The sequence below is a fragment of the Gobius niger genome (assembly GCF_951799975.1).
Source record: "Gobius niger genome assembly, chromosome: 9".
In the NCBI taxonomy this organism is placed as follows: domain Eukaryota; kingdom Metazoa; phylum Chordata; class Actinopteri; order Gobiiformes; family Gobiidae; genus Gobius; species Gobius niger.
Genome location: NC_136860.1, coordinates 19,809,772 through 19,819,846, shown reverse-complemented (window position 1 = coordinate 19,819,846; position 10,075 = coordinate 19,809,772). Strand labels below are relative to the sequence as shown.

Here is a 10,075-nt window from a genome sequence, read left to right as displayed (position 1 = left end):
TTAATGACTTTAAATCGTGGTTATTGATTCCATATTTCTGCATTCCCTTAATTTTAACTTGTGTGCACATTTCTCACGTCTTGCAGTCATGCTAAAAATGTTTAAAATGAGTGCACCTCCCCTTATCTCACGTGTAGACCACGGCAGTACAGTGTGCTGTGCTCTAGTCACCTGTCATGAGCCCGACCTTCACGCTGCACAAACACTACGTCACGCTGGCCACGCCCACTTCGGGCGAGTCCATGCATGAAGAACGGGGTTAACCAGACTTTAATGAAATTATAATGCCGATTAACAATACGCCGTTGATTTTAAGCCAGATATAATTATTTATTACTTTAATGTTAAATCACACAGATTCACGATTACTTGTATTTATGTAGGTAACCTTTCTTCATTACGTGTTGTCAGCGCTGAACTCCCCCGTGTATTAAATGGTCTGTCACTGTAAACTAAACTGGGCTACCCAGAGCAAGCGGATTAACGAAACCAATCGGGGCTAGAGGGAGCGGGTGGTGTCAAGTAACTGGGAAATACGACAAAACATTTTGATAAATAAGCTCCACACGTTTAGCTTTGGTCTCGATACAACTATCACATCAGGTCATGTCCACCCCGGCTAGAAGAAGATTAATGAGAGATTTCAAAAGGTGAGTTTTCAAAAAAAATGACTCGACAGTATCGACAGAGGTAACATTAGCTTCCTACGTTTGCTCGAAATGCTAGCAGTTGCATAGCATCCTGTTGTTTGGTGGTGATAACAACAGAAATACACTAACATAACTTTTGGATCGGCTGGATATCTGTTTTCTATAAACATATCTTAAGATCCAAAAAAATGTCAATGATTGATTAATGGTTGTAAGTGTTCAGACCAGTTTTGACTTCACGGTTTAGCCTGTACAAGTAGCTGCAGGTATGTGACTAGCAAGAACATCATACATGTAGTGCTTAGGAAGGGTTTAAGAGTGTTAGTTTGCATGAGCTCTTTCTTTTCTTTAACAAATATCCATATCGTGTTTTTTGTTATTCTGTGTATTTTTCCGATGCATTTTATTCATGTTTAGCTCGCAAGGTTTTAACAAATTAGGTCGTCAGAGATAGTGACGTTCCCTTTTGATGTTTATTATTAACCTATGTATGTATATACTCTACACAGATTACAAGAGGACCCCCCAGCTGGTGTCAGTGGAGCTCCCTCCGAAAACAACATCATGGTGTGGAACGCCGTCATTTTTGGGTGAGTTACTAATGCATTTATAAGACTATAATAAATCCATTATTTTCTTCTTCTTTTTGTGATTAAAATCATACATTTGTGTTTCAGACCAGAGGGGACACCATTTGAAGATGGTGAGCATTTTACACTCGCCTGTTATGAATACTTTATATTTAACAAGAATTGTATCAAATTCTGGTCGTCCTTTTGTATGTTTTCAGGTACGTTTAAACTCATTGTAGAGTTCACAGAAGAATATCCCAATAAACCACCTACAGTACGATTTGTGTCAAAGATGTTTCATCCTAATGGTGCGGGGCATATTTTTTTCTTAACCCACAGATTTGACATGCTGTAGTAGTGACTGTATTGAATCATGTATGTCATTTTTCATTCAGTCTATGCAGATGGAAGTATATGTTTGGACATTTTACAAAACCGCTGGAGTCCTACTTATGATGTGTCTTCAATCCTTACATCCATTCAGGTAATAACATCCTACTGGCACTGTCTCGTGGTCTAGAATGTCAAGAATGTGTATATTTATATTGTTTTGTAATTATTGATTTTTCATTTTCAGTCTCTGCTTGATGAACCAAACCCCAACAGTCCGGCAAACAGCCAGGCAGCTCAGCTTTACCAGGAGAACAAGCGGGAGTACGAGAAACGTGTGTCTGCCATTGTCGAACAAAGCTGGAGAGACAGTTGACCTGACAATCACCATAGTTTTTTCATTGTGCGCTGCAAATTTTAGTCATGCACCTCTTGTGTTTGCCTGGTATCCCACCCACTTTTTTTATTTCAAGCTTTTATGCACTTTACCATCAATTTCCCCTTTCATAGAAAATCCTTTTATTGTCTGCCAGGAATAATCTTTTTTTCTATTGTTTCACCAAGTAAAAGTCCTTCAGGGGAACTAAATCTTGCCTTGGTTGCCTGTATGGACTAAAGGGACATTGCCTTGCTTACTGGTGTATTTCACTTTCTTGAAAAGCACCCCAGGACTTATTTAGAATATTGGATGGCCAGTTTGTGTCATAGATTCATCATGCTGTGCTCAACTGCTCTGTCAAGTGTACTGTATTTTACACGGCTGTTTTCAGGGTTCCTTGGTGAATGCTTTTCCTATCGGGTAACCAAAGTATCCCAGAGACATCACTGGTAAAAGTTATAGTGGACATCTTGACTGCGTCTTTGCTGTGTTGTGAGCCCTGTTACACGCATGAGAAGTGTGTTCATGTTTTTTGTTCAAGTACTTGTGTAAATAAGAATCACAACAAAAACTTTATGTACAGATTTTGCACTGGTTGTTTTCATGCCATTTTCCAGTACTTGTAAATAAAAAGGCAATTTCTTCACGACATGTTCTAACCGTTTGCAGTGCATTGTTTCTAATTATATAAAATATCCATTTTATACACACATCCTGGAAAATTGTTTTATTTAATTGTGTAACTAGCATGCATTGTATGATGGAACAAGTACAAGAGTTTGGTTTCATGCAGGTTGTATGTCATAGTTTTGAGAAGGAAGGAAAGGGATTCTCTGGTTCAGAATTATTTCATTTTACAAAAATAACTTTTCTACGACATTCTCCATGTACTGTTCAAATGTCATTAACAGTAAAGATACACTAATAGCACAGATTTCACACCACAATGTTCATTGAAGCAGGGAGGCAGGCTACCTGTTGTAAGCCCTCTCCTTTTTTGCCCTTTCTAAGGCCTTGTCCATAGTCTTCTCATTCTCTCCCCTACATTTGGGGCAGTACCACTTTCCTTTGGGCTTATGATGTAACCCTACACAGGAGAAGTGGAACCACTCAATGGGGCATTCATCATTATCGCAGCCAATCATCTCACCGTAGGACACCTGCTCACATAAACAATAAGTGGGTTCATCCGGATCAATGGGTAGATCTGGTGGAGAGACTTCACGTTCAGACTTTCCTTTGGACCGTTTCTTCTTTTTAGAAGATGCTTTAGCTCTCTTATCACGTGATGCTCCTACTCCTACATCCTCGGTGTGATCCAAACCCACGTAACTTTCACGACTGTCTCCATTTTTCTGCCGTCTTGAGCGTTTCCCTCCAACCTTGTCCCCACTGCCGGACCCTGGGGTAACTTCATCACGTTTCTTCTCATGGTGACCAGTTTTCCCGGGTGTTATGGCTGCAGCTGCTGATGACATGAGGGAGGCTGCAGAGGATGTTAGCGAAGTGGCTGTTGCTACATGACTTTCTGGAACTTCTTGAGAAGAGTGGAGCACTTCAGAATGCCAATCCATCTGCCGTGTTCTGTTCTCAACCAACTCCACCTGCAAAAACAGCACAAACTATTTTAATTATACAGTTGAGTTACATCATTGGTGCATACTGAAATAATGTTACAGTGTAGTTTCTTTTTTTGTTTCAAGTTAAATACCATTTGTCCGGCAATTTGGATTTTCTCATCGCCAAGTTCCTGACTTCGGATCAAGGTCCGCTGAATAGACAACTGAAGTTTTCGCCTCTGAACAGAGTCTGTTTCGCGACAGTATTTTTCATAAGCTTCATCAAGCTCTTTCAGGACATCTGAAAAGTACATACAAAGATAGATTAAAACAAAATAAAGACAAAGTTAAAGCCCAAGCACCACGACTGGCAATCAAAAGGGATTAGAATACCTTGATACTTTGCGTCAATTTCTTTCATGTTGGAAACACTTCGCTGCAAATCAAAAGGCAGAGATTCCACCAGGTCCAGATACTCCTCCACATATTTTGCAACATGGCCAGGTTCGCCATTGGCTGGGTTGAGCATCCTGTGTAATCACGTCGTAACCTGGGAACAAACATAAAGGGAAACTGTTAATGTTGTACAAGACCCACAGCTCAGAAGAATCAAACTTGTGCCGTATGCATGATTACAGTTATCACATAGTGCGTTTCGATGAATATTATAATCACAAATAGCGCAATTAAACTAGACATTTACTCACAAGAAAAGCTTCTCTTCCCGGCAACAAAAACAAAGCGTTGTCTTTACACACTCGTGTGCAGAGAATGTCAATGCACATAACAAAAGGCAAAATAAGTGACGCCTGGTAAAAATCACACTCAAAGATAGCAACCGTGCTTGTATTGGTGGAAACTAACAGTGATGAATAAATCAATATAAATCGCTACAACATATAAAACATGTAAAGCAAATAATCGCCAAGAGTTTGCCAACATGTTAAACGCACAGGATTAAACGCTCGTCTAGTAGTGCGGGTCCTCACAAATGGAGATATTTTTTGGCTTCTGTTAGCGGTAAAAATCACAGCTATAGCTCCTTATATGTGTAGATTAATACAACTGCAGAATTCAATTGTTCTCATGTTATTATGAAACAAAAGTTTAAGGACTAACCGTGTATTATTCTTAGTGGTCGTAGGTCCAGCCGTGATGCTAGTTTACTCTCGTTGCTAACAGCACTGCGTCATGTAGCTTGGCGCATGCGCAGAATGGCTTCCCATTTTAGAAGCGTCTTCTGCTGGTCAGCCGTGCGCAACATGGCAACATGGATCTATAATAATATCAAATATACATGGGGTAATATCATAAAATCGTAATTTAATGAGTAAAGGGTAAAATATAAATATAAATGGATCAGTATAAAGTCTCGAGCATCGAGTCTCGATTCTATAAAAGACCAACAGGTCTAAAATAGGATGAGGTCATGGCCAATGTAGTAGTTCTAATTACAGAATAACCTGAAGGAGGACAAATAGACATTTATAGAATTGATAGCTGGTGGGGCTGAATCATGAGAGTCTCTGAGAGACCAGGCTAAACTGATAGGTCATGGTGATGTAGCTAATTGTTTATGGATGCTCGATGGCAGTCTGAAAGGTCAAAAAACTAAAACATGAAAACTCTTGTAGACTTTTGGTTCACAACAGTGAGTCAGCTTTCACACTGAAGAACGTGACTTTTTTTTTTTTATCATAATGTCCACAATGAATAGTCATAAGGACTAAATAGGCATTTTATTGACTAAATGACATGTGTTTTTTTTTTTAGCTGGAGGTGGAAAAAAATATCTAAAATGGCCTGTCATTGTGGATCTGTTTTATTTGCAAACCCTGACAAGGAAGATATTATTTGGACCTCTTAATCCAGAGACTGTTGTTCTCATGCTTAGGTACTTCTTTATCTGTTGGAGACACTGACAGGTCTGCTCCATCTATTATGTTTCCTGTAAATCTTAGTGCTTATCAAGTTCAGTAACTCAGTAATGACAAACTGTTTTTTTTTTTGTCTTAAATATATATAAATTTCATGTTTCAATATTCTTTTACAAAATAAATATTATATAAGCTGTCATCCTCTCATATGGATACATGTTAGTGGAATGTCCTTCCATCCCTGTCAGTAAAGCTAAGGGCAGTCAGTGTAAGCACCAATCATGTAATATAATATACATTTATAGCCTTATTCATAGGTGTCAAAATTTAGACAAATTAAAGATACATTGAAAGATTAAAGATAGCCTCTACAGGCAGTAAAGCCAATACACCCTTACCTATAAATAAATGTATTTAGAGCCTATCTAGATATATGACTGCAGATGCACAGCAGTTTTAATGGAAGAAGCTTTGCAAAACACTCCTCAAATTAGTTGCTTATGCAAAATCCAAAAGCAGTGCTTATCACAAGAAATACATAAACATACAGCCTTTTGTTGTGGGTTTTAGTTTTAAAAATCTATGTGAATTGAAACCACTTATTATAGATCAAGGAGGACGCCGAGACTGGTGTTACATAGATTCAACTATTTATTTTAAGTATATTTTTATGTTTCAAATAAATTTCTGAAAGCTAAGCCAATCTCCTGAATCATATCTGATGTAGTGGTGGATCTGCCATTTCGCTCAAACGCTTGAAGGTTGCACTGTCTGGTAAGAGAACAAGCTCCAAAAGCTGCAATCAGCGAGGGATTCAACCTAAAATGGGTAAATGCAAATATAAAAATCATCATCGTTCTTGTAATTGTAAACAAAAAAACATACATAACCGCACCCCTTAAAAAGTCCTGCTGTTGAAGCACTATGGGCCCAATGCGCCAACACTCCCAGAGATCCTGAGAGAAGATCACCCTGTCCACCGCATCGCCGCCCACTGCCTTGTATACTGCAGGAGAAGACTGTAATACAGAAGGTATATTAGATAATGAAGTGATGACATGTTCATGATGATACGGACCTTTGGTTCCATCTGTGATGAGGTCATGTTCTCCTTTTAACACTACGGTGAGGTTCCCCATCGCAATGCTCAACTGTGTGACGCAGGACCGAAGATCACTGGTGTTCGTAGGTTGATGAAGCTAGGTTATCAAACATATTATTAGCTGGACTGTTATACCTCATTTTACACTTGATAAGATAATCCTTTATTGATCTCACAATGGAGAAATTCACTCAGGGTGTGCAATACAGACAGAAAATGTGCAAACAGTTAAAGAGTAAAAAAAAAGGAGGTACCGGTATCTTATTTACAATGAGTAAAAGCAAAAATCTTAAGGGGCAGAAATATAAACAATAAGGAAATAAATAAAGAATAAAATAAAAAAATGAATAATTAGAACAGACTATAAAAAAGTAGAATATCAAGGTCAACATCGCCAGTGCAAAGTTTACAGTCCTAGTGCAGATTGTCAATAAATGACGCTGGTACAGGGGATGAAGTGGATGAAGAATCACATGAGGAGTCTTGTTGAGAACATTGTACTTCATAAAAGTAATCCAATTACTGATTACTCCATCTAAAAGTAATCTAGTTATTTTTTAAATTACTTTATTTCTGTAGTAGTCAGATTGCTAGTTACTTTAATTTTAAAAAGGATTAAGAAAGGCTGTTTCGATGTGCCCCACCTAACTTTTTGCAGTTGAGAACGTCTCGTTTCCCGTACAGAACAAATGATGGCAACACTATACTTTGCTTTGGACGAGCCAATGTCTGTATTTTCAGCCACATTTTGTACTTTGATTGTTTTTCTAAATGTCTGACAATTCAGGATGTCTTTGAGTTTTCAGCAGTCAAAATATGACAAAAAGTAATCAATAGTTACATTAAAAAAGTAATTATTTGCAATTGTTATTCCAGTTACTTAAAAAATAATCTACTATAGTAATGAACTACTTAAGTGATCAACAAATGGCAACACTGCACATACCAATGACTCATACAGTCTGGTGAACTCCATTATGTTAGGTGTTAGGATGCTCTTGTTGTACCCTTGGATAACTGTTGGTTGTTCTGTAATTAGCCATAAGCCATCCTGTTTCAAACAAAAACATTTGTTATTGTTACTGTTTCAGTGAAACCACAAAAGGTGACTGCATAATATACTGAACTTACAGCATCTATAACAATGGGTATGTCTTTCGCTTTGGACTTCGTTATTATTTCCTAAAGAAGGAGAAACAAATGTGATTATTAATCAGTTTTTTTGTTTAACATTTTGGAAATGTTAGTCAACATGCCTTAGCTGTTTTAAGTATGTGATCATCTCTCCCCAGGCCTGGTCCTACCACAAGACTATGTAATCTCGGCAGCCATTTTTCTATTTCTTCTACAGCATTTGGACTGTCTCTGAACAAACATATGCACATGTGATGTGAACCTTTACAGCACATATACTAAATTATAATTTATGTGTAATGAATGCCATTACAAATATCTAAAAATAATTCTTACAAGACAGGATGGACAATAAGTTCAGGACTGTATGACTTAATGACAGGTGCAGCATCTTTAGTGCAGAACACATGAGACAAATCAGCACCCTGGAAACAAAACAAAATGCTCAGTACAACAGGAGGGTTTCCGAAGGTCATTAAAACTCATTAAATTAATTATGCCAAAAGTAAGGCCTTAAAAGTAATTACAAAGCATTAAATTGGAGTCAGTCTTAATAAAATAAAAAAATAAAAAAACACAACAATCCATGACTTACCACTTTCAGAGCAGAGATTGCGGCGAAATAAGGCGCTCCTGTATAGCTGAAAGTACATGTAAGAACTTAAAATGGCCAGACAATGTTTAATTTGAAATGTTTTTATGCAACATACTCTTGGCATCCTCCGATGATTCCTATTCGTCCATCTTGTCCTTTATGCTTCTTGGAGGTTAGTGGTGGAACGATGCTTTTCACCAGTGCTAGATCCATACCTCCGTGCAAGCTTAAATTATAGTGACTAGTCACTAGGAGAAAAGAGGTCAATTATTTGAAACAACGATCATTTTAATATACTTTGACATAAACAGTATATTCCAACATGGATAAAATATTTCCCTGATTTGAGAAAAAAAAATAATCGAACACACACACACACATACACAAAAACGAATCCAGATTGACGCAAAAACTACTACCTAAATGTTGTACATCTGGACTGTGTGGCTTGAACAAGTCTGATTGTGAAGTGTGCCTGATGTGACTCTGGGAGCCCGTAGGGGTGGCTCTAGAGACCCCAGCAACAGGCTTGGTAGAGGAGATGTTTGAAAACATCTGTCCCAGCATCTGGAGCATGTCCATCTCTCTGTTGTGTTCAGCTTCTCTCCTCTGATTGTCTGCCTGTAAACGCTGTTCCTCCACTTGATAGAAGTTCTCCTCAGCCTGAGCACTCTGCTCCAGAAACTGCTCCATAAGTTTCTCCATGGGAAAGTTAGCGCTGCGCGTCCTCCTGGGTCGTTTGAGTGTCTTCAAACAGTTTTGGTGGCTGCTTGATTGAGGTCTTTGAGTATCTTAAATCATGAATAGGTCATGTTAAACTCAGTGGCACAGAAGAACGTATAACTATTTAACCATCATTTAAAGGAAACACCTCTAATACTTACTATTTTTGCCAACTGTAATGTTGACAGGAACAGAAATGGGCATGATGGGATTCTCCACCTTTACTTCAGTGATGGCCTCAGCAGGGAAACAATCGTGCCCAGTGTTTTCAGTAAATGACTCTTTAGTATCTTCTCCATCTTCATCCAGACCGTCCACGACCTCCTCTTCCCCGGGTCCCCCCTCCTCCTCCATGTCTTGTGGGTCTAAGGCTGAAGGGTTGCTCAGGATTCCTTCCATAATGTCATAGAACTTACAGATTTTGTGATACTGCCCATTGTTGCGCAGGTTGCCCTCTTTCGCCAGTAAAAACTGTCTCTTGAGGCTTTTGACGCGGACCCTGCATTGCTCCGGGGTCCTGTCGAAGCCTTTGGACGCCAATCTCCGCGCTACATCGCGGTAGATGAAGCTGTTCCTAAAGCTCCCGTCCAGCGCGGTCTGGATGTCCTGCTCCCCCCAAATCTGTAACAAGGTCTTCGTCTCTACGTCCGACCACAAGAACCCTCGCGTAGCGTTTACCTGCATGTCTGACTGAGCAGATAAACAAGATTTTGATGCCTTTTGCTTTTATTTTACGTTGTTATACGCTAGCTTTTAGCTGCTAACTTCGGTTAGCCGACAGTAAATCAGCACATCAAGTTTGCAGAATTAGCGCCACTGACATTTCCCCCAAAATGACAATGACGTGCCGGGGAAGCCTGTCATGATCAGCATCGTCGCGACTTGCAATGAAACTCGCTGGAAAGCTGACTGGCGTGTTTTATTTCAATTCGCAACATGAACCTTCATTGGGCAAACTCTACAAAGCTGACCTGCCTCTCTCCACCCAAATACAACTTGACAAGCCAAAGCACGCAGGGTCCTAGAGATCCTGCTCCACAGACCGGACCAGGATAATCTGAACAGACAAATAAGACCCACTAATTCTCACAATATCACATTGACTTACTTTCATTACACAGCCATATACTGCTCAACAGAGGCAGCGCAAATAA

At 39.1% G+C, this 10,075-nt stretch overlaps 3 protein-coding genes across 3 annotated transcripts; 1 reads left to right on the top strand and 2 right to left on the bottom strand.

Moving 5' to 3' along the window:
- Positions 1–454: 454 nt before the first annotated feature.
- ube2al (ubiquitin conjugating enzyme E2 A, like) lies at positions 455–2,577 on the top strand. Its single transcript, XM_079563281.1, has 6 exons — positions 455–650; positions 1,160–1,240; positions 1,328–1,353; positions 1,441–1,530; positions 1,618–1,706; positions 1,800–2,577. Exons 1-6 carry the CDS (start codon positions 607–609, stop codon positions 1,926–1,928), a joined length of 459 nt encoding a protein of 152 aa, XP_079419407.1. The 5' UTR covers positions 455–606; the 3' UTR covers positions 1,929–2,577.
- A 91-nt stretch (positions 2,578–2,668) lies between these two features.
- ing1 (inhibitor of growth family, member 1) lies at positions 2,669–4,019 on the bottom strand (the record flags this gene model as incomplete). The annotated part of the gene is made up of 3 exons (XM_079562509.1): positions 2,669–3,535; positions 3,643–3,791; positions 3,884–4,019. The coding sequence occupies 3 exons, from the start codon at positions 4,017–4,019 to the stop codon at positions 2,903–2,905; spliced, it is 918 nt and encodes a 305-aa protein (XP_079418635.1). The 3' UTR covers positions 2,669–2,902.
- Positions 4,020–6,009: 1,990 nt separating this feature from the next.
- naxd (NAD(P)HX dehydratase) lies at positions 6,010–9,712 on the bottom strand. The gene is made up of 11 exons (XM_079562648.1): positions 9,083–9,712; positions 8,570–8,989; positions 8,314–8,446; positions 8,199–8,244; positions 7,940–8,028; positions 7,726–7,834; positions 7,601–7,651; positions 7,416–7,520; positions 6,446–6,566; positions 6,263–6,386; positions 6,010–6,186 (listed from the first exon to the last, which is right to left on the bottom strand). Exons 1-11 carry the CDS (start codon positions 9,603–9,605, stop codon positions 6,036–6,038), a joined length of 1,872 nt encoding a protein of 623 aa, XP_079418774.1. The 5' UTR covers positions 9,606–9,712; the 3' UTR covers positions 6,010–6,035.
- Between the last annotated feature and the right edge of the window lie 363 nt (positions 9,713–10,075).